This window comes from Ischnura elegans, chromosome X, assembly GCF_921293095.1.
Source record: "Ischnura elegans chromosome X, ioIscEleg1.1, whole genome shotgun sequence".
NCBI lineage: Eukaryota > Metazoa > Arthropoda > Insecta > Odonata > Coenagrionidae > Ischnura > Ischnura elegans.
The window spans coordinates 100609096-100634770 of NC_060259.1; the positions used below are offsets into that span (position 1 = coordinate 100609096).

Genomic DNA, 25675 nt, shown 5'->3' on the forward strand with positions numbered 1-25675 from the left:
GAAAAACGATTGAAAAAATATCACTCACAACTGGAAAGTTTAATCACAACTTATGTTAGCGCGCAAAAATCCTTAAAGGCCTATGATACGTCCCAGCCGTTTTATGAAGAATGTCGGCGTGCAACATATAGATAAAGCAGATATTTTACAAAATGATATCGTGACCGATAGAACGATACAAACAGGCTTACTAGAGGAGGGTAGTTAGAAAAGCTATTCTTAAAGTATTTCATTACGTTACCGTGTTTTTATAATACCTTATGTAAGACTCGAATTATATCATACTGTAGTTTCTTTGGCCATGGGCTCATGCAAATAAAATTCACAGTATGTAAGCCACATTCTAGCCTGGATTTTGACCGTATTCGTCGAACTAAACCGGCGAAATTGATTCTAGTGGTAATCTGGTGTGTGCCATGGCTTGATTGTTCCAGCTGCATTTCCACTAGCACGGCTTGGATTTCAGCTATAATTCTGTCGGTCATACACAAACGAATTTGAACTAATCGAAATTTATGGCAAACAGTTCTAGGTATCATCTGACACAGACCTTGGCAGTTGTTTTCAACAAAGCCCCGAATTTAAATATTTTACAAAAGTGATCCATCACAGGCTGCCTCCAATTAAAATAGATTGATCGACGCGGAGGACACCCCGAAAAAAGGTTTGTCAGCTACTCTACGCTAGTAGCTATTGACCACACACACCGCATTCATTTATCGTTTCTTCATGTACTCATTGTGTAACTGCTAATCGAGGTATTGTCGCACAATAATACCGCAGCGCATAACCATTTTGTATATATTATCGTTTCTTCATTTCTCATTCTTTGTAAATACTTAAATGAAAACTCAATAAACCATTTATTTAAACCGGTTGGGATAAGAATAATGAATTCATCTGTTGTTTGGAGGAGAAATTTAGCATCCTACGAAGCGAAGCAATTCATCGCTATCATAAAAAAACAATTTGCTTAGAAATGCACTCATTTGTAAAAACGGATATAGCATATAGCTCTGTGGTATTTTTTTATCAAGTTCAACGGTCCTTCATGGAAGAGAGATCGTGAAATTAACATAATTTTGCCGAATTTTATGATCAATTTACCGTGTATATTCGCACTATATATAGGCACCACAGGGTCGCACGCAATGATACACATTAGGTGCGATGCATTCTGTACATTCAAAACCAAAGAGTTGGTAACAACGTATGCTAATGATAATTGACGCATTGTTGGCAGTGGAAGCTTCGCGGCATTTTCACAAAGCCGCGAGCAACAATGCCGAGGACGCGTTTACGTGATACGACGAAGAAGTTGACAGAAAACGGAAAGCTCGAGCTGGGGACAAGCAGGTTACTTGATCATACGCTTATCTTAGCTACATACGCGGCCAAAATGAGGATTTGGCGGATTCTCTTAGTGCTGGGAGTAATCTTGCTCAAGGCCTACTACATTCCGAGGGCACCAACTACTGCTCCCCCTCTCATCAGGGAAGCAAATACGACCATTCAGCTTTTCACGAGCACAAAGGGCAAAACGTCTGATGGCGGAGAGTCTGCAGAATCCGAAGTCCTTTCAGGAGAGGAGAAGGCCGAGGCTGATCGGAAGGAGGCCGCTGACTACGAAAAACACTCAGCCAAGGCTACATGGATGGAAATTGTGAGTAGGCATGGATACTTTACTTAGTGCCTGTGTGGACAGCATAAGTTGACCGGGAATTTCACTCACTCATTCTTAACGCCGTTTTACACGGTACACGGAATTGCGCAGGTTAGAGCTGCATTAATTTCTAAAATGGCGTGGAATTGCGCGAATGCATGAACGAAATTAGAACAGGGGCTATTTTTCAGTCTCGCATCCACGCATTCTCGCATGTGTTCGAGCAATTCACCGCTTTACACGACGCAATTTTGATTGCGCCTTCACACGTACGTCAGACTGCGCAATTCCGTGTACCGTGTAAAACGGCCTTTAGACCTGGAAGTTAAATTTGTCTTTCGTGGATCAAGTATCACTTAAACACAAAAAGTTTAATAATTAAATGGTATTAAACAGTTATAAGGCAACTTTCAAGGGCAATCAATGGATATGGGGTGGTGGGCCAGATGTTTCCGAGTGGAGTATGTAATTTTTTCATATTTTTTTGCTTATTTGTGGCTGTTGGGATTCCAACTAGACTCCACCTTGTAAGAAGACGACGGCAAGGAAGCTGCAACTACACACTAACAACTAAATCAGGGCTCACTTGAAAACATCTACATTAAGGCACACAAATTCACTGCAACTCTCTTGTCCACGACAGCAAATATAAATTAAAAAGGATAATTACCTCTTCGATAGACATTCCTGGATTCTTTGAGTCTTCTTTGCCATCCGTCTTATTACCGACTGCTTTTCCTTTCGCCAAAGGTTTTTCCTTCTCCGGAATTGGCTTATCGTATCGAGTAGCCACTTCATCAACCGTAGCATCCGATCCATTGATTTCGAAATTCATCCTTACTGGCTTGTCTTCCTTTAAAGTTGACAGATGGGTTTGAATTCTGTTGCCTCCCCCATAAGGTGGGGACAAAGGAACCTGCTCTTCATAAGAGTGAAGGTATTTCACATAAATCGTCGCCAACAGGAATATAAAATGTACCAGCCACATTTGCATCTCGTCTTGTTTGTGCTTCCCCGACAAAGTTTTCTCGTTTTCAACAGCCAAGACTCGAGGCTCCGTTGCAGATCTTTTCCGGCCGCCGCGCTTTTTGCTGAATGCGTCCTCGACATTGTTGTTTGCGGCGTTGTGATAGTGTCGGGATTCCGAAACAGTTAGTTAATTATCTGTTGCGTGAACCTATAACAACTCTCAATTTTGGAATAAACAGCGCGCACCATAATTTGTGTTAGCTTTTTTCCTCTATTGTAACTAAGAACTCTGCCAAGACCATTTAATGACATAAAAATCTATAAAATTGTCTCTTAGGCGTATTTTTCTGTCGTCCAATTTAAACTGAAAATGATAAGTGAATTAAATACAACTTTGAATATTCCAAAGATTTTAATAAACACTAACCGCAGTTTCAACGGCTGATTTTCAAGATCACGTTTAACAAATTAATAGACATACAAGTACATGGATGTGGTTGTCTACACAAAGTACCAGAAGGAGGGGAAGGAAATGAATAGGGTGGTTTCCTATTATTTTTTAATTGCCTAAATCGAAAGATTATTACCCTTGGAGTACGCATTTTACGCGCTTAGATTTTTAAATTACGATATCAATTTTTCGCGATTAAATGAAAAGTGAAAATTTTCAAGCGCGCGAAAACGCGACGGCTAAGTGTTAATGCTGGGAAAAGCCCGTGTGACGTCATTATGGATCCCGCTTCCGCTCAGCACTCTTCTCATGACAATATTTCTTAGAGTAGTATATAGGGTGTAGAATTGATAGGGCCAAAGAGTGTACCATATCACTATACTTCATGTTTATTTCTCTCGAAATAGGTATTACAGATATTCACGTCGGACGCAATGCGAGCAAAAGAGCGCAGTTTTTTTTATTCTGAATAACAAATGAGTTTTATGTAATCACGCAAGAGTAACCAGTAGCTAATAGAATTGAATCGCTGGCTCGACCAAAATTTAAGAAATGTATGCTCGTCCAAGTTTAAGTGCATACCTTTTCGTCACGCCCTCATCATCAGCGTCTATCATTGCGGTTATACTGAATTATGGATACGAATCCGCGACCTGCCTGCAGAATAGCATGCAAGGAATCGAACCCACCGCCCCTGAGGCCAGCTGAAGAATAGGACAGGAAAGAAAGATGGTAGAGATGTTCATTAACATAATAATCGGCACAGTACCCCAACATGGCGAAATGTCTCTGGCGATGACGAGAAATCGCTTTGCCGACCGCTAATAAGCCGATATTTTAGGTAATCTTGGGTGGATAAATGCCTAACCTGCCTTTCCGCTGCGATTTAATCAGCGCTGTATCCTTATTTTTCTTTAAGTTAAACCACAACGAGTATAAATTCTTCATTATTTAACATCAAGTAGTAGCACCGTACCTGTGGTTGCTAAAATATTGATTGCTATTTACTCATAGAAATCCATCCAAATAGCAAAAAAACAATACTGAAGCCTAAAATCAGAATTTTCGTGCGGGTGAGAGTCTACCGGTAAGTATTTCAGACTATTCAGGGTAAGAAGGAGCCGAAATACTGTTTGCTTGCATTTGAAAAACGACTACGATTGAACCTGAGGTCAAGTGACCCTCATTTCTTCACTGAAGTGACATCTGCATAACTTGTAGGAGACCGTATGACGAAATGGCTTTAATTGTAATTTGCGGAACAAAAGTAGCATGTTTCAACGCTGGCTTATCGACCAATCATATGCTATGCAGTTAGTATTAACCAGCATGGCCATTGTCATTTTCTGATATCAATAATTTTTTACATCCTTGCCATTATTTTAAGGCAGGATCCTTCAACCTTTTTTAACGAAAGGGCCAAAATTCGATTTCACATCGTCCGGAGGGCCACAATGCTCCATGTCACATACCACCACATCAATAAAATAAAAAAAAATTCAAAGTGCAATATTTATTGGTCAAAAAGTTCAATCGATGCTATTTTTGACATTGTTTATTCTTGACGAGTTTGTCAATATTTGGTTTGTGATACAATCTCCTCTAGAGGCTGCAAGAAATTTGCTGGTGAGCCACGGGTTAAAGACCCTTGTGTTAAGGAATAAAAATAAAAATAATTTACATAGACACAGATCTTCTGAGCTTCCCTCCAAATTTGTCCATCTTCTTCAATGGCAGTTTTATCCACATTTCTGTCGGACTCTTCAGGATAATGAAGTACTGACACATCCTTTATGCCATATTATACCTCACATTTGTTAATTAAGCCTGAATCACATCATCATTTTTCTGTACTTACCGCATGATAGCTCCAGCAATCGCTCAAATGATGGCAGAAAAATGATTGAGTCAGACAATCATAAAATCATAGTTACCAATCTGTATTAAGCATTACTACAAACACTGCAACTGAAGAAAAATATCAACAGGGTCCCACTACATTGTGAAAGACTGCAACCATCCTTTGAGTAGAAACACCGATCTTTCTTAATAATTATTCTCCTATTTGAGGATATTCACAAAACTATAGAAAGAACTACCATACTCATTAATCCAACTTGATCAGTTGTCGGCTCATTCTCTTCTACTCTGGTTCTTTGGGGCTCTTCTCAGCTCACGACTCCTAATGATAAAAAATTGTGCTTTAGTCAGAAATAAATGTATCTCACAAGAATAATACATCCTTTAGTCATCAGGAATTGAACATCTGCTGAGTGTTAAAACAACAAGCACAATACACATATAAAATTATGTATAAGTATACTTACTCTATGCCTCTGCCCAGCCGTTCCATGACCTCAATTCCATGTCTTCTGTACCATCAGCTTCTCCTGGTCTAGATTCAAATCCTATAGCCTTTACTTTCGATTTTTGTATAAAGCAAAATGAACAATTTTTTTTACAAAGATAAAAAATTCAAATATAAAACTTAGCTTACAGTATTGCGGTCAGAATTTTTTAAAGACTTTGCATTCAGAATTTCTGCAAATAAGTAATAAAGGCATTAGTATTCATGCAAACGTTGCTCTCAAGTTAAGTAGATATTTAGAGGGAGAATATGAAATAATCTTTGAACTTCACATGAATTAGGACACTGCACTCTGCACTCCACCAGCATCTTAGATCGTACAACCCGCGGACATCAGTCAAATAATGTTCTAAATATGTATATTTGCCATTGTTCCTTAACTTAGTTCAGTGAATATGCCATGTTCACTTTGCACATGTTCAAAGTTACTGCAGCAAGGAATGACCTCTGCACGTTCTATGAACGCTCTCAGCAATCTGAATTGACCCTTGAACAGCTAGCATGCCCATATGGGCACAGCTGCAATGGTCTAAAGAATTATGTATAAATTCAGACCCAAACATTGTAGAACATGCTGGATCTGTATGGAAAATTCTGTTTCAAATACACCGCAGTCAGCCTTTAGGCGAGAGATTGGACAAGTGTTTTTGTAACAAAAATGTACCTTTCCCACACCCGGTGTTCATGTTTGACATTCGCTATCTAGTGCAACTAATCATAGTGTCTGATGCCATAAAGTATGATGGCTGGGATCACCAATTTGTCCCGTGCAATAGATGCCGATGTGCTTACAAAGAATGTACTTCCCTTGCACGCTCAAAATGCGCTAAGTGCAAGGTAGGTCTTTGCCTTCAATGAAATTCTGATTATCATCCTCGGCAATTTAAAATCCAATTTACAGCATTCAAAGACTCTACCAGCAATGTAGGACTAATTTTGTAAATAAATTCATGGATAATGAATGTTTTCATTCAATAACAGTCTCCAAAACGCAGTTTTATACTGTTAAGTTCCTTGGACAGCTAAAAAAAAAGTTTAAACAGGAAAAATAAAGTATAATGATTTGAACTTACTTCAAATTGATAAATAAAAGAAGTATTATGGGTAAATCCAAAAATATATTTCATATCACGCAATACAAATGAGAATTATGAAGGTCCGAGTGAGTTTTCTGCAGAATGCAGACTGTTGGCGGGAACGGCACACCCCCTCAAGCAAGAACAAATCAACAGAATTTTAAAATTAAATATTTGCCTGAATGCTTGGGCAGTAATTAAGCAGTTTCTAATGAAAAAACAAAATAAAACTCCGCTTTTAAAGGGTTAATGCAACTCTGCACATACTTTGAAGTACTTCAAACTTAATTCTGTAACTAAATTTGCCAATAGAACATGAAGTACATCTTAACCTGTCAGCACTCAAAGTTTTTTCAATCATACATGGTTCATTTCTATGAAATGTTATACATATGACCAATGAAGAATGCTCCTAAATTTTTATCCCGAAATATTACGTAGAACCGGAGTTACATCCCGGTGCCGTATGGCACCACTGGGCATTAGCGTGGTCTCTTTGCTGCTAAAGGCATTTTGGGAAGAATCAAATACCGTCAACTATGGCAAAACCTCTATTTAATTTATTTATTATACATTAGATTTTGAATTGTAAGTGGTGAACCATTCAATGCAAAGACCAACATTACTTTACTTACACTCGTTCTTATTTGAGACATGCAATAATCCTCAGCACATTTTGTCCTACTCCCCTTTTGAGTGGAAATAGCAATATGGTTTATGCCATCATATCATATAACATTTGCTGCAAGGCGTCTGGAATTTTTCATTATCTGTTTTTCCTGATGTGAGCAAGTTCTGTTCTTAACTAGGTATACTTGAACAACAAGCCTATAGTTGTGATATGTACACCCTCCAAATCTAAGTTTGTGTTCACAGACTCCTAAAAATCACGTAAAAATTGGCCACTACCATTTCTCATGGTGTGTGCCCACTTTGTCGCGATTTATCCCTTGGTCCATGAGGTCAGTACTACCCATTTTCTCATTTTACATCTCAAATTGTATTGGTCTTGTCACAGAAATTTACTTTTTGGCACCACATGAGTTCCTGGCTATGCTAGTCACAGAATGCACATCATAGCATGTTGATGCACCCATTACAACCCAATTGTCCACCCATTGAACAAGGATTATAGATGATTCCTCATCACAGCTATACTCGTAACTTCCCTGTGGCTCCTATTGAAATATGGTTTTCGGGGTGAGATTTCTTTCGGCAATCGATTGCACCAGAGCGTACCATTGCTATTATATACCCTCTTATTCTGCTCCATCAGGAGAATCAGTCCTTGAACAAAAAAAAAACAAATGGTCTTTTGCTCTCCTCGTGGCAACGAGATAGTGACATAATTTTACATGAACTAGGAATATAACTGCCAACCTGTGAAAAGGCTATTGAAAAAATATTATACTGCAGGTGCCATGCATTCTCTCTGAGATTGCCCAACATTGATAACATCGGAGCTGTTGATTTTCCGCACTATTTTCATATTCCCATTATGCTTTTTTTCCTGGTAGACCTTGAACTCTATTAGGTATCCATCTGCTATGTTCAAGTACCACACCTTGTAGCTGAACCTAATAGGCTTTCCTCGTACATATGAATTGCTTATATCCATGGGATCCCTCTTATGCCACCATGCTCCCATAATTCCCAAAAACACTTTTTTACCCCTTTGAAAGAAATATTTGGTGAAGAGCAATTACAGAACAGTGCATAATTATTGCTACAACTAACTAGTTGACCATCTGGTGATCAAAAAATAGTTCAAAAGTATGAAGAGAATGCGGAGGACTGAATAAACTCTGTACCATTGATATCTTGATTTTTTTTCTGCCGTATGAATTTAGAAATTTCATTTTGTCTTCAAAATACAGTTAGATAAATCTCCATCCATTATCTCTCTCTGTTTTTTAAGATCCTGAACTCTGTTCCTTTTCAAATTTCGAGACGATCTGGCAGCAGGTTCACTCTAATCCTTGATTGTTCAAAAATTACGACCACTTTCTCATCAAATTCTTCATCTTCATATTATCTTGCTCTCACAAACAGAATCTCTGCTTTAGCTCTGAGCTGATGGCCAGGTAAGCTGTCAACCAAGCCAGGGGTGCAGCTAAGAATTAAGGCTGGGGGGTTTTAGGCACAACTAATACTTAGGGTTGTGGGGGTATTTCCTACTTGCCAGGGTAAACGGGATTTTCAGGGGCCCTCCTCCAGAAAAATATTAAGATTAATGGTTCAAAATGGCGAATTTTGCAGCTTTCTTAGGGATATTTGATTACATAACTCTAACTCTATTCTATAAGTAATCCTAATCCAATTAAGTAAAATGGATTAAAATCAAATACCTATTTCTCTGAGCTCTGGGGGGGGGCTTTATCCCCGAAAACCCCCTCGCTGCGCCACTGCACCAAGCCACCATCTTCATTCTCTGATTCCTCGTATATTTCTTTATGCCAACAGAATGTATCATTCTACGCATGAATCAAACAATTCATCAATAGAGTGAGACAAAAAAGGGCCTAGTGTAAGGAAGAAATGAGATCAAGTTTAAGTTTGAATTATTTTGAAATGTTTACCTTGAACCCACAACATTTCAATCCACCAACTAATCTCATGCAGTGAACCCAGAAGCCACGGAAACATTTGCAAATCATCGCCGCAGAAATCTACAAATCAATATTTTTATCATTTAAAGATTATTTTATAATATTTTATATGAAAATAGGCTTACAACATAGCTTATACACATCCTGAAAACCTTTGGTACCTATTTTTGTTAACAAAATTGCTTATGATGAAATAAATAGCTAAAAATCGCAATGGTAAGCGAAAAAGGACCACAGGGTGAATTGATACATGTAACACCCAGCGGTGGCAAACAACACCATTGATGCTTACCTTCACATATCTCAATTTTGAATCGCCAGATATGTACTGCTAATTTTTTCATAAATATTAATTTGTACTTTACAATTTATGAAAACATTACGATGTAATTATTAAACTAATAACACCCCTCAATTGAGTACCCATAACTCATGAGTCATGAGTCTGCAAAAAAAACCTTTTGCCGTAAAACTGACAGGACTATCCAATGTGGTGAAAAACACAATAGGGTGGTTTCCTATTATTTTTTATTGCCTAAATCGAAAGATTATTACTCCTGGAGTACATATTTCACGCTTTTAGATTTTTAAATGACGATATCTATTTTTCGCGATCAAATGAAAAGTGAAAATTTTCAAGCGCGCAAACAAGTATGAATGCCGGGAAATCTCTCCGTGTGACGTATTTCTGGTTCTCGCTGCCGCCCTGCGAGGTGACCTTGAGGCGAGTTGAGCGCTGATACGACGCAGGCTGCTAGCGGGTAGCTGAGTACCCTTCTGGCTGGTAGCGCTTGGCTTAAATAAGGATTATTAATACCTTATCAAATGAAGAAAACTTTCCGACCATAGCCAGTTTTAATAAGTGATTATTAAGACATGTTTCCCTGAGCTCTGCGCCTCATGCATGCATTGGTAACATCAGACGATGTATAACTCCTATCTTCTCGTATAGAAACTAGGTCCCTGTGACGTCACGAGGAGTGGCATCGCATGAGCGCCAATCTGGCCCTTTTCAAATGAGGATAAAAATGGACCATAGCCATTCGTCTAAACCGGTATTTCTAAAACGAAATAATTTGTATATTATGAATACAGTAATGGTGGGTAACGAATCACAATCAATGCTTTTAGTTTTCTTTGATGAAGGAAACTACCCTATTCACATTGACTTAGTAAGAGAAGAAACCTTCTACTAAGTACCTACAACAAAACGCAGGTATGCTTATAAGCACGTATGTATCATATACATTGCAGGAGTTTAGGCTCGGAACTGCACTGCGGTGCCATATGGCACCCATGGGCGTTGACAGGTTAATGATATTTAAATGTGAAAGTGCGTGTAATTTATTAGACCATAATTTATTGGTGTAGAGAAAAAACCGTATATCTATGTAATTATTAAAAAAAAATATCCCTGAAATGAAACCCTTATCCAAAACAATCCTTAATAATGATTGCAATTCCTTAGAAGTTAAGGGCAACTGGCCAATTCCCTCAGAAAATTAGCATGCCAAAAATATTATCTCCTTTCCTTCAAGAAAAAATCGTCGGAAAATCTGTCAAGGTAGTGGCTGCCATTCTTTGATGACAAGCTCAGTATGCTATGCTGCTTGCCAAACTACTATCTGATCTTTATGAAAACAGAAGTGGATGGTGTTGCTGTCTGAAATCAAAAAAGTTTTTTGCACAAACTAGATCAAAACTTGCTCACCAAGCTAGACGTGGCAGCTCTGACTACTACCCAAGCGTGTGGGTTCTATTGATTACAACAATTTTAATACCAAAATTCACTCAGAAGAAAACAATTTAACCTGCCAGGCCAGCTATATAAAAATTAATTGCATCGTGATGGTAGATATATATAGTGGTACCAACAATCAGCTTCTATATTATGACTCATTATGTGCATGCAGCTATATTTCATCTTAAAATATTCAATCTCAAAATATTCAATAATAAAAAATGGTCGCCCATGCATAAAATACAGTGAAATTTGACCCAAAAAATTATAAACTTTAATTCTAGATATTTTACAATTGTAAATGAATTTTTTCTCTTTTTCATAAAATTAATTGTAATTATATTTTGGCACCTTGTGTGACAACAAAATAAAAAATAAAACTATCTGGCTTTTTCAGATATCCATTCCAACCCAACCAGCATATTTTTAAAGGGTGAAAATTAAAATCCTTGAAAAAAAATTTAAAACAAGCCACTCCTTAGTGCACATATTTATTATCACAGTCGGTAGTTGATATGTCAAAATTTGTATCTCTCAATAAAAAGTTTCAGAAAGCCAAACATTTGTAAACCTTGAAAGGATGAAATTTTCCCCATCAGGTTCTCTAATATTTAAATTTACATTTAAAGAATTTTTAAAACCATATAAAAAGCCGAAAAAATGGGATAAAATACATCCTCTGATATATTTATATATCCATATAATGTTTTGCAGAAGTCGACAGCAATCTATGGAGCAATAAAAAATTATTTAAAAATGTAATTACTTAAATAACATTTTAGAGAAGTAACTTTCAAGTAATCTTTATGCTTCTGTACAAAATGCACCAAACTTTTAACAATATCGTTCCTTTGGATTTACATTGTGTTACGGTTGAACCTGTGGAAAATTAACATGTCCATCAACCCTTTGCAGTCCAACATTGAGGCTGGCTTGACAAGTTTAGTGCTAAAAGCACTAGGCTTGTCATGGCATCAGGTCTTACTTCGAGTTGAGCTCAAAATAAAGGCAAAGTGATTTATACAAGGGCAATGTTTCAAGAGATTACCTGATTTGTCATCAACTCGAAGTGTGATCTGATGCTACGACAAGCCTACTGCTCGTAGTACTAGACTTGTCGAGCCAGCCTCGACATTGGACCGCAAAGGGTTAATTCTGCAATGTTTAGCTTCCACCGTGTGAATCCATCAATATTTAATTTAATTTTCCATGTCCCTCAAAAATGTTCAATATTAATGAATAAGACATGAATTAAAATGCATTTTATATCCTAATTCTTTCTCTTTTAAGGTGCTGGAGGCTGCCTTTCAAGTGATCAGGGTGCTACTGAGGTTCTGTTCCCTGATAATACTGCACATAATATACCTGTCGTAATTTGGAATACATGCATTTGGTGTTCAATAAATATTTTTTATTTATAAAAATTTAAGTTCTCAAATAGATGTAATTTATATGCAGCCATTCTGTGATTATAATATACAAAAAATCTGTTCCTTCTTTATGGCTATATCATGTAATAAACTGGTATGAAAAAGGTTGAATTCTATATAAAATGTGTTTACAGATGCATGTTGAAACTGATAGTGTAATTCCAAATTCCATAGTAACTCATCTCTCCACCAGATAAGAGAGTGCATTAAATTAACTACAAAAATGCTGCTCAAAATGATAAGGTTCCAATGACGAACATAGATACCTCCATAAGATTCAGCTACCAGACTCATTTCATGGGTTACATAAGCTAATTTATTAAGAGTATACATTCCAAGACCAAACATTCCAAGCACACAAGGATGGGAAGGATCATGAATTTGTAGTCCAACTGTTTTATGCAAGAAAGCTTCTACTCTCGCAAATGCATATTTTTAGAGTTCAGTTAGAACTTGAATACATAAAAACAACTATTTACGAATTTTGAAAATAACTGTCACCATGTAAACTAGTATTATTATGTTATGGTTAATACTAATTCAGGTATTAAAAAACTAGCCATGAGGGTTTCAACCAGAACGTTGGTTTTATCAACAGCAGTAGACCTTATCCTCAAGTAGGGCCTTATTGTGTGATGTAAATACATTTTGATAAAATATAAAAATATGGAACATACCTACTGCATAGGACATCATATGAAAAGAATTTTTGACTTACATATATGATCATATAAAATAATTACAGATAAGGCAGGAGCATGTTAATTCTGACAAGCATCACAAGTGATTTCATTAAGGTGAGTTACCCACATGCAATTGTCAGAATTTCTTGGAACATGAGAGTATATACTCAAAATATTGCTTCAAATCATCAATCTCATATACATGTATCCATCTACTGTATCACCATTGTCCATGTCCTTTTTCAATCATGTGTTCCTATCCCTTTCTTTCCTACCCTATGCATTTATTTGTATGTTTGCTCTTAAGGTGTTGTGTGAAGGAATGAAGTTGATTTATTCATATAAACAACATATAAGTATACAACAACATATATGTATATATCTGACTAGACAACTCTACGAGGTGCATGGAGTCTGGTGTTGTGGCCAGCTGGAGAGAACAAATCCGTCTGCAGGGGAGGGGTGTCAACCTAGATAAATCATCTGCTTTCGGAGGTTTTCTACCACAAGTAGATTGGTGCTCGTCATTTAACCCATCAGACATCGAGGTGCTCAGGGGTGCTGGAGGATGCTGAACTCTTCAAGGGACTGGGATGATACAGTTGCGTAAGATTGTCACTGCCCATAATGCTACCGTGGGATTTGCCATTTCTTTTTCCTGGGCAATATTTTCCCAAGACCAGTTGGTGTCGAATCAGCAGGTCCAAGCTCAAGTCACCAATTTACCCAAAACTCCCAAGTTTTAATGCACTGAGGTTTTCCGAAAGTGTCGAAGTAAATTATCATCGAGGAAGAAATTTGTGTAACCTCATGCCAATCAAAAGTCCTTTTTTTGTCAGATCACTTGACCAAGTGATTAAGTAAGGGGCAATTCCATTTACCATTTTACTTCCACCCCTAGTATTCACTGGTTGCGCTAAAAATCAGGAGAATGTCACTCAATAATTTTGTTGATTTTGTATTGCCTTTATATATTTTTTGCCAATCATTCATCACGGTATGTCAACTCATTTATCCCTCACTAGCCTGTAAGTTATTTTCTTGAAGCTTGTTATCTATGCTTTATCATATCTTTGAGTTTTGTAAATTGAATACAAGTTCTAATTAGGAATATGTACTTGCAAGTTAAAATTCTAATTGTGTATACAAGGTTATTTGTGTGTTTCCAGGAGCCTACCAAACTTACCCCACTTCGTGAGACCTTTGAGTTTTTTTCAATTTTTGATTTATTTTCATTTTTTAAACTTTAAATTTTCAACACAAGAATGATAAAGTCACTCCAGAAAATTTAATTTTCCATTAAATATCTATAAGGTTCGTAATAATCCATTCCCTGAATTCTACTAATTTATCTATTCTGAGTAGGATCTATGTGATGAATAACGAAATCAATTCAATGGAAAATACTATAAAAATCATTTGTGCGGAACTGCAGCCAACAAATATTGCAATTGGTCGTTGATTTTTATCGTAGATATCTTATCATATGCATTATAGCTAATTTCTTGGCGTTATATGAAAGTCATTTTCTATAATTTTCTATGAAAACATGGAATCAACTAAAAATAATATGTATTAAATACACTTGTTAAAACTTACTCTTACTAATGAAATTCTTTGGACAATTTCTCATTTACCCCCTACAACCAACAGAATGCACACTCCATGGTCTGACCCTTTCCTCTACATTTTCATCAACTATTCAGTCCAACAACTAAGGAATTTTTATGATCTTAATATGTTCTCATTCTTCTTACTTAGTTAGCTTGATCATATTCCTGTCTAAATAGATTTTTGGCCAATCTGTCATTGGCTAATTTTCTATTTTCTTGATTAAAATGTGGTTGAGCTATTTTGAAATCGCTTTGCATCCGATGATAACACCGTGGACAGAATATATAAGAGGTCTGATGAGTCTGTATGCAATGAATATTTAAAGCCTAAAAAAGTCTTGTACATTAACAGATGATTTGTTCTCGCAGGAGTATGAATCTAATTTTTTTTCATGACAGTTAATAGAATAAATAAACGATTTAAATTTTTCCTGGTGAATACTTCTGACCGAGGCTTACATAAAAACTTTAACCTGGATGCGAACCCGAGAAATATTTGTCAATAGAATAAATATTTCACGGCCAAATGCCGAAATCCGCCTCATCAGCCGCCTTCACATATGAAGGTGACACCAATTTTCTTACCTCGATACTAGAAAATTTCTGTTTCTGTATGTAGAACGTTGAATCATGATGTAATGCGAATCCGGGAAGAAATTTTACATCCTGCACAATATACTACAAAACGCCACATCTGATCCGAGGCGTTGCATACCCACAGGAGCATATATAGAAGCTGCAATCACGATGAGTCATCGCGTTATCTCTTTCAACGTCTTTTCAAGGATCGCTGCTCCAGGAGAGGAACACATGTCGGCTATTGAATGTCCGCATGCCAAGGACTATTGGCACCACGTATCGTTTCTCGGCGAGTGAGCTGGAAGCCCGAGTCGTCTGAAAACGAGAGGAGACAGCCGTTGGTGAAAAGACAGGAATCAACGGCGTACAGTGGGGTCTGGTGGGGTGCGGTGAATCAATTGCACTCATGTCCCAAGCGGCATATGGCGTTCGATCACTCAGACTCGAAATATCATTCTATTAAACGAATGCGGTTGATGGAGGTGAAAGATAAGTTACGACGTAAAAAAACTTCCCCATTAGCCATTCGTTTAGAATTTGAAAAATGATCACCCGAAAGTTGCTACCCAGTTAACATGAGTTGATGATGTCATTAGAGATCTGAATAATTCACTTTTTCAGGGAAAACATTTCATTGGGGGAAGGTATCGCTCTGCAGAGTGTTAACAATAAAGAACCACATGCAGCCTGTGCGCAAGGCCGAGGAGAAGTGGCGACACGCTCGGCAGCTCGTGACGTCATCAACTTATCTGCAAAAGGGTTAAGACCGTCTATATTTCACCGTAAATAGCTCGTGAAAGAGGTGATGGATCGAAAAACGGAAGAAATCCGTGTCTTTTCACATTGAATGTAAAAGAAAATTAGTGAACGAGTGTTTGGCACACGTCAGTGTGATGGCTATGTAGATAAGTGTATGGTCATTTCGGCATGTACGACCTAAATAAACTAAAATTGTAGACACTACGCTGCAGATGTCAGTCCCAATTAATCGATAGAAAAGTCAGGATAATGAAATAGACCCCTCTAGCCCAAAAATGCAGTTCATTGCAAGAATTCGAAGCGTGTAAGGAAAAGTTACAACGAAAACAAAAATCTTCTACTTTCAGTCACACTCTCTTAAGTTTAAAATACGATAACTCCAAAATCTTTTTTTAAAGTTGTTGGATTCACTTTGAGTTCTGGTCATGGGAGAGCCTTCCACTAAGGGAAAGCGTCTCTTTCAAAATTGTTGACAACAATGGACCATGCAAGAGCCTTGCGCGAGGATGAAGAGAGGTGAAGACTGTGAGCAGGGCTCGGGATGAGATGTGCTGGCGTCAGCAACTTATCTGCAGAAGGGTTAAGGTCATCGATTTTCGTCGCAAATAGCTGAAGAAGAATATCAGATAAAAAAACGGAAAAATACGGGGCTCTTCATTTATGAAACTCCATCACAATCGACAATAAATTAAAATTGCTGAACGAGTCCATTCTTTAAGCGGGCTTTGTTTCTATAGATTTGTTCCAAATAATCAGCAGCTCTTGGGTCATAAATAAGCCCCGATTAAATTGGAAAAATCTTATTTTTTGATTAGAAAAGGAAAGCCTTAAAGTCATCTGCAATACTTGCAGCAGTTAGAGAAATATTTTAGCCTTACATTTTTCAAGGCGTGACTGCATGGAATTTGTTATCATTATGAAAAATGATAATAATTGCTTTGTTATTCCACATATTTTGAAGAAGATTTTCACCACCGATGATGAAGATCTTTGAAACCCAGTCGCAGTGTATCTATGCAACAAACGTTTGTGGATAAACATTACTAATTATTTTTTCATAAAGATGTCATAATTTTGTGTAACAAATATTTAAGAAATGTGTTTTTGGATTGGACGGAATCTGCGGAATCCGGATCTGCAGAAATGTAGACGATGCGAACGCAAGCAATGACTTATTTCGAAGATTTTGAATTGATAAAGATAATTAATGGATTATTTGAAAAAATAAACCTCTTCCATATTGAAATGTTAAAAAATCCATTTTAACCCTTCGACTTTCCTCACTTTTTATATTTTCTAGGCACAGCTTAAGTTCGAGGCTTAGGTAGATATATTTGGGGATCTCACGGCCGATAGATTCCTTTATGACCAAATGGCGCATGTGCAAATTCCCATCTGCCCCCTCGAGCTCACATCTGTCTCAACAAGATTCTTGAACGCCGAGGGACAAGTGTCTCGAACGTTTCACGGCGAATGACCGTGCGAATGAGGGCGACATAGGACGGACGATATAATGGAAGGAGGCTGATTCAAGGCACGCGAAAAAAAATATCACGGATGGTGAACTGATCAACGATTAATTACCGTATCATTTAAATTATGCGGTTCTTGGCTAAAACACATGCTCATTAAGTATACGGATTATTTTTTAGAGGTCAATTAGTTCGAATACAGTCAAATAAATTCATTTAGAAGACTCATCACCCCTTTTAACCCGTCGTATTTTGTCTTCATTTTTGGTGACGTACTTCCGATACCAATCTTGAAATTTTCTGTGTGTATTAAGTAACCTTTGTCAACATTTTCGTGAATCTCAAATATGAAAAAAACATCTGAGAAAATACCGAGGTAAAATTTTCAGTTTGCAGACTTTTGAATTTTACTAATACCACTTTTTATTCGAATGAAGTGACCCGAGTTTCAGTGAATAATCACTATCATCAGGAAAAAAATGGATTTTGAAAAAATACAGCCGGCATGTATTTTAGCAATTTCTGCATACTAGTCTTTTATTCGTTGAAACCCGGGTCGTTTACTTGAAATAAAATGGAGTATTAGTAAAAGTCTTTTTACAAACCTAATGGAACTTAATGGAATACCACGACATAAAAGAATAATTAGTGAATTTAAAAATTTTCAATTTGAGATTTCGATTTTTCAGGATATTGAGTAGTCTACTTTTGGCATTCCAAGATGATGGCGTAAGTTTTAAATGAGCAAAGTGACGCCCGAAAAGGCCGGTGGAGCGGAAGGGATGCGTCCTCTTAAGCTTCGCCTTATGACGTGGATGACTCTCCCCCATCTCTCCTTTTCCAAGCAATATCCTTTACGCCTTTCCAGTCACTAGAGGATCATGCAAGCTGATATGCATGCCTCCGCTCGACCACACCTCGCCCCAAGCTACTGTCAAAACATGACACACGATTGAAAACACTCGGGAAAATTCCACGACACTCATTCCCCTCGAGCGGTGTCGACGGCTATCATCATCGTCATTAGTCAGCAATCCGAACATTGCTTTGACGCAGCTCTCCATTCTGCTAAAATGTTAAAAATCGATTTTACCCCTTCCACTCTCCTCACTTTTAATATGCTCTTGGTAAAACTTATGGTAGCGGCTGAGGCGGAGATTTGGGAATGCCAAAGCCGGTGTACTCCCAAATGATCGAATTTTGCAGGTGCAAATGCTCATCGGTCACATCTGTCGCAACGGGAATGTTGAACGCCGAGAGACGAGTGTCTCAAACGCTTCACGGTGAAGGGGGGCGATCGTTTTCTGGCCTTTTCATATATTTCTTCTCTTTTACATCCATTATAACCTGCCCCATGCTGACATTAGTCTGAATCAAGCTGTAATTGTTTCCGTCCCTTCCGACCGATATCTCCAGTGATCACTCATATGATGGAGGAAAAATGACCACTTCCAGAGATCATTTTCCGCAATTGATCCAGGGGTGGGGAGTCCCTTCTCTTTTTCCATCTCTCGGCACGTCCATTTTACGAAACCATCACTGGCACCGACAGTCGGAACGCACGACCACTAACAGTGATTGTAACACCACGTTCGGCTGATAATGGCATGACGAGTAGTGGAAATCGGTAATGGTTTGAACAGCGAGTAAATAGCAATGGAAAAAGGGACGGTGGTATGACCGATTGACTCAGAAAATGTTAGGTCGAGCCATCTCTTTTGGTCCCTGAAAAACTATCGTTGAGGCATCACTCTGAGGGACAGAAAAAATGTTCGCATGTTTTCAGGCTAAACTGCTTCATGGGCGTCCCTTGCCCTTCCTACCAATCACTCCAATCCAATCACAATTATTGTCATCAGGTCATTTTGCCTCAAGATGTGGCCAGTGGCGGATACAGAAAAAACTCAAGGGAGGGCGCTAAAATATCTTGATCTACCGTTACTTTTATCGTAATAAAAATGTATCAAGTCACATACAAAGTTTAAGGAAGCTTTATTTAAACTGACTATTCACATATACAAGACACAGCCATATTATGACATAAAAAAGTTACAATTGTGGTTATCTTCCATAAATGATGAATTTCTGGCAATGCGGGTGATCCCGCAAGGGGGCCCCCAAATGCATCGTAGCGTTAGCGTAGACGAGGAGGGGACAGAGGGTTTGAATAGAGCGAAGACTAAACGGGGAGGGGATGCTGACCATTTTGCAGGAGGGAAGGACGTTAGTTGAGCGGGGAAGGAGACATAACGAGAACATGCTTTATGGATAGAATGAAAGGAAAGGTATATGTTTGACTAAAGAGAAAATTGAAATGTGGGATTTGTGGATAGGCCTGGATGATTCGTGAACGGCTTCATTTAAACCTAATGTAACCCGTAAACCAGTCAACTATCCGAGAGTATGAGGAGGAGAGGGTTTGGAAACAGAAAAAGAAAAAAAAAAAGAAAAGCATAAGAGCAGTTACCGGTGGTTTTCGAGGGATGAGTTATCTGATTTTAAAAAGTCATGAAACATAGAGAATAATCGAATTTCTTCGCATCAGTGAATAAACCATCGTTGAATGCTTCAAGTTTTCAAATAATTATGCCTAAATTTTTTGCCAGCTAAATGAAAATAAATTAACATAAATATCGTAAATTTGTCCAGATTCATTACAGTGTTAGTTCGTAGAATTTAATGGAAACCCTATACTGCAGTCATCATGGGAGACACGGTGTTTGGCAAACTGCAACGTCAAATTGTTGTAATATACAACTTTTCTTTTTTCGAATTCTGAAGTTCCTCCTAATTGGAGCGATAATAAAACCAACTCACGCATCACATTTATGGGCATATACTCCATTTTAATATATGTAACTTTACCTTCGGAATAAGGAGTTTTATTTTCTAAAAACATACCTGAGGAAAGAAATTCAGTAACCCCATTTCTCAAGTCGTTGTCCTTGTTTCGAAATACTAACAAATGAGGAAGAAAGTTCACTTTAAATGCAAAACTTGGTGTTCCAATTATCTCTGGTTTAAAACCCTGCGCAGGTGATCACGCTCTAGACTTTACAACGGATATCGATGATAAATCGTAAGTGATATATCGCAGCAATAATTCCGGAGAGCCTCCATCAGTTTCATAGAAGGATGGTAAAGAAAATAAAGGGGCCTCAATATCGTCCACAAAGGAAGCTCGGCTGATATAATGCAACGCAAACTTCTGGAAAATGCACCACTTCATCTCCTTGGTGCACTCTTGAGATGACGTTTCTCTCCTTGGGCACAAACGAGCTCCCGCCCGAATTATTTCCTTGCCAACTCAGGTGTGAGAAATTGCAATCTTCATGACTCTAAGTGATTTTCTCATGCCCATGCTTTGTCCTTTTGAATAATTCAATACGAATATTTACGCAGAAGTGCATCGGGTGAAAAAAAAATAAAAATACGAACGACTTAATGCAGAGGAAATCGAAAAATTTTATGGTTGTATTACAGGTCACACTCATTCAAGTTTTTCAATACTTTATATTAGAATGATTTTTTTGATGATTTCGTCGTTATTCACGGGAAGATACCAATAAAGAAATATTCTAAAAGAATCCATCACTTTATGGTGTCTAAACGCAATTTCTTGGGACAGCCATTCCCAATTAACATCGATTGACAATTCGCATTTCAAATTCCCTAACCAACACATAATCCAGGGAGAGACCTAGAAAAACCTTCACATGCCTCTATTGTAAAGTTCTTCGCAAATTTCAATACCACGCGCAACATAAATAATGTATTAAATCTTCGAGAGAGCTCAAATAATGCAAGATGTGAGTTTAATATCCATGAGAATATGCATGATGATCTTTCGTAAAAATATGCAGCATGACAAAATAAATGACAGCTAAGCCAATGAACCCCATAAATTTAAGAAAACATTCCATTACTTATGGTCCGTATGGAGATGATTACTGAGGACATCAAAGAATGAGGAATTTAACTCTGATTTCACAATACAGTACTAGCACAACGACATCATAAGAGAAGAAAACATTGGCTCAGCTAGCGTTCGGTGACTTTTCCTTCGCGAACGAGCGGTGCTTACAAAATCGTCTAAGTTTCGATTGAGCTGCGGTCAAATGGGGAAAAGCAACTCCAGCGGCACTGTAGCAGATTCTAAAGTACCGCCGCGCCGGTCGCATTCTCGGAGAGGAGTAGTGGGCGGCTGCAATGAATCCATCCACTCGATAAACACTTGAACTCGCTCCGCGCCCTAGCAGAGAATCGCTATAACTGCGAAACTGGCGACCTCACTCTGCTCCCGGGAATGAAAAGGTTTCGCGCGGCACTAAAATGCTTTCGCGGACCGCCAGCCATTTTTCCTCCAATTTCCTTGACTCCCCTGTCTTCGGGTTTAGCTGGAGGTTGAATTATTTTCATTGCACCACAAGTTGCATCCGCTATCAATATTTCTTGTAAGTTTCGGCGAGAGATCTCGGAAATGTTTTTGTGGGAAAAAAGAAATCCACAATTATATAAGGATGACAGGATTTATAGTATGCTGCAGCTGAGTTGATGAGCCGATTATGATGAATCGACTCAGGAAAATACAAATTAAAATTTGATAAATTTTGCATTTCCCATCGCCATGAAATAAAGAAACCACCAATGGGCGTCTTTTGTGGCTCCCTACGGTGATATATCGTACAATAGACATTCCTTTAGGAGGAGGTATTATCTACCTACTAGTAATGGCACACTCCAGAGTGCGACAGTCGCACAGTGCGACTCAGCAAAGCGTTTCTGGGTTGAGGGGAGAGGGACGAGGGGAAGGTGGCGAGGAGGGGATTTCTGAATGAAAATTTAAAATGCTACATTTTCTTGTCACAGTTTGAAAATTGATTTCAAAGCAATCACATATTGCATAGTCACAATGCTTAGCAGGTGATACAACTTAGGAACCATTTCTGCCGATAAGTTATATCTTTCATGGAGGACAGAAAATGTATTCCGTTTTCTGTGCTTAGAGATGATGACAATTTAAAAATTATGTTGTAACATAATGTTCTCTCCGAAACTATATGATCATGTTAACAATTCATAATTAATTTTCTCGTTTAATCTTAGTTGTTTGTGTTATAACAAATTTTCATTTTTGTCTCGTATTATTTTCATAAATTTGCCATTGACGAAAAATTTTACATAAGCATCTACAACCCTTTTTCTTTCACTATGCATGGAAAATGCAGGAGAGATAATTACGACGAGGGACATATGAGATTATTTAGAGTAATACTCAGAAAATGAATCAGAAGAACCTTTCAAGCGGCGTGAAAAGGTGAGCAGTGGGCTCAAAGTGTCATGTACCCCCTTTGACCCTCCAAACGTGCGATGAGCCTCACACGGAAAATGCATGTGGAAGGTGTCGTGTGCGCATGGAGTCAGACTCCCACCGCTCACGACTCCAACACACACATTGTGCGAGGAGGGAGCCGGTAGCGCCGGTTGTCTGACTTCGCCTTGCACAACTCTGGCGCACAGTGTGCGCGGAGCGAGTCGTGTGCGGAGGTAGTCGCGACTCACCAAATAAGACTCTCTCGCCTCACCGCTCTATCTGCTGAGTCGCAAATTTAAACTGACTCACTCGCACAGTGCCCATTACCTCTACCTACGCAGTTTTTAAAACCCATGGCCATTAATTTGTCGGACGATAACGTTGAGATAGATACGCCTATTAAGGTGTCGCAATTCACCACTGATATGCTCTGCATCACACACGATTTTGGCTCGGTGGGTTAGCGTTTTTGAAAATGTGGGCACTGTAAGGTAATGGTTACAGTGTCTCTTTCATAAAAAGAGCGATGAAAGAAAGACACCCGCTTCAAGATGAAGACCACAAGGGGAAGAAGCCATTAGCATACGCTAAACTTCCATACATCTCCGGGATCACCAATAGAATCGCTAGAATCCTTCAAAAAGGCAACATCAAGACTCGGTGAAGAAAATTCAAAATATCCTACCTTCACCGAAGGATAGCCATCCTCCCCTTCAATCCATGGGAGTGTATGAGGTTTCCTGCTGCTGCGGCAGAAGCTACGTGGTACAGAGCAAGCGTTCTATCTCCCAAAGGCTTAAAGAGCATGAAATATTGTTGAAACTACATCAGTGGGACGCATCAGCGGTCGCTGAACATTATACCTCCAGCCCTGGACATAAAATAATGTTTAACGCTACACGGTTATTGGCGAAGACGGAAGAATATCATCCGCGTCTTATACGTGAATCCGTTGAGATAGCGAAAAGACCAAACAACTTCAAAAGGGAGGATGGATATAATCTCAGCCACATATGGAGAGGGTTCCTGGCCCAATCTAATGACCAACGGCTATAGCCTTCCGTTAAAATTCAAAATCAGGTCAACAATGGGTTAACGAAACCTATATAAGCTCGGGACGAGAACGGTTTCCCTCCCATTCCCTTGAAAACGCTCCCAGTAGGAGGAGTGAAACGTCGAGTGAGAAAATGTTACCTACGCAGCATTTCCCGAAAACAACCACCAACATTGATAAAAGAAGCTGTAAAAATCTGCATACGAAAATAATATGGTTTTAGTCGCAAGGAATACGAAAGGTTGATTTTTAGCTCATTTCTTTAGAATAGGAGATGCCGCCAACTATTGAGGAATAATGCAGGGATGTTTTGAAGTTTTGTAATATTTTTTCTTTGTATATTTATTTTCCATTTTGGGAACTATATTTTCTCTATGTGTTTTATGTATTTGTGTAGTATATTTTGCTTTTGAACTCTAGTAATAGGGTGAAAGTGTAAAAAAGAAAAAAATATACATGCACCACTGGCCAAATTAAAATTTGAAATTTGAGATTATTTGTAATGAGTGAGTCGGCAACCCTATATCGAGGCGAACGTCTCAAAGAGTGTCTAATTCTAAATCTTTGTTTATACATATTTAATGTATTATTTGTATTATATGGATTTCAAATTATTATTATTGAAATTATTATTAATAATATTATTATTGTATTAAGTCACCAACAGGCTCAAGTTTTTTATCTGTGCATGAGGCAAATAAATCACCGGTTTTTTGCACTTCATCTCCGGCATCTACTTGCTTCAATTCTCACGAAATATCGAAAAAAGGGCACAACTTATTCCTTAAGTTTTCCAACATTTTTCTCTGTAGAACACGCATACACTATCCCTTACATTTAAATAAAAATAGATACTTTTTAACCGTATTTTTCGAGTTAGGGCCTTTAATTTTTATTCAAGAGGGCCTCTCATATATCCACCTGAAATCCCCTGACCTTTTAGACGATGAAGACCATTTTAGCGATTTTTCCAGAGTACGGTTATATGTATTTTATGTTATACTCATACTGGCAAGTGATGAAAATTCGATTGAGTGGTGGTACATATTCATCTAAAACGAAATGTGAAAAATTCTGGCATTAGATTAAGCTTATCAGTTGAAGTACTATATGAATGACATGTTGAGAATGTGACGTTCAAATGTAACCATATCGTGAGAGGACGAAGAACGACTAGCAAAAATGATTTTTCCAGATTTTCTCCATTTTACCTGGGATTCCAATTCCAATCTTTCGATTTAGGCAATAAAAAATAATAGGAAACCACCACTACACTTGCACTCCACTACAGCACTCTGTTGGTCGGATGTGACGTTAAACTCTGGTCCCCTTAGCGCCATAAACTACTGCCGACGTCGGGCTTCCTTCAACCCTCTCTTCCCTTCGGCGCGAATGTTCACAGTTGTCGGTCGCCTCCTCCAAAAATGGTACCCGAGGATATTGCAATGGATGAATATACGAGAAGAATTCTCGATACACTGTCACTCATTGAGCATTTAAATTGGCTTAAAAGTCGCCACTCATGTTGCTGACGGGCATAGCAATCCAAATTTCAGGAAGAAATGAATATTAATACGGCTGTTGATCGCTACAGGCCCCACAGCGGACATTTTTGAAAATCGATTGATAAGTGACCGTAGTGGCAACATAAAAAAAGCTTTTATGGAATTTCCATGCTGGCTCTTTTATGCAGGCCCTCCCTACCTTTACTAGGAATTGTGTTCGGCTGTATCCCCCACTCTAGAGTACGTACCCGCGGAAATAATGTATTATTTTCTCGGCTCCCTTTTTGTATGCGCGTCGCATGCCACGTGAAGGGATGGGGGTGGGGTTCAACCACGGGGGGAGGGGCACAGGTGGTCCTCCGACTCTCCCACCTTGGGCGGCAGTCGCC

The 25675-nt window shown here is 38.3% G+C and overlaps 1 protein-coding gene across 1 annotated transcript; it reads left to right on the forward strand.

Annotated features, from left to right (window-relative positions):
- The first annotated feature begins 1282 nt into the window (after nt 1-1282).
- Nucleotides 1283-12251, forward strand: LOC124171222. Its single transcript, XM_046550364.1, has 2 exons — nt 1283-1663; nt 12168-12251. The coding sequence occupies exons 1-2, from the start codon at nt 1283-1285 to the stop codon at nt 12249-12251; spliced, it is 465 nt and encodes a 154-aa protein (XP_046406320.1).
- The last annotated feature ends 13424 nt before the right edge of the window (nt 12252-25675 follow it).

What these genes read in the sequence shown, in the direction of transcription:
- LOC124171222 (XM_046550364.1), top strand. Translation starts at nt 1,283, where the DNA reads ATGCCGAGGACGCGTTTACGTGATACGACGAAGAAGTTGACAGAAAAC. An exon ending in AGGCTACATGGATGGAAATT is followed by an intron (nt 1,664 to 12,167) that starts GTGAGTAGGCAT and finishes TTCTCTTTTAAG; the next exon opens with GTGCTGGAGGCTGCCTTTCA.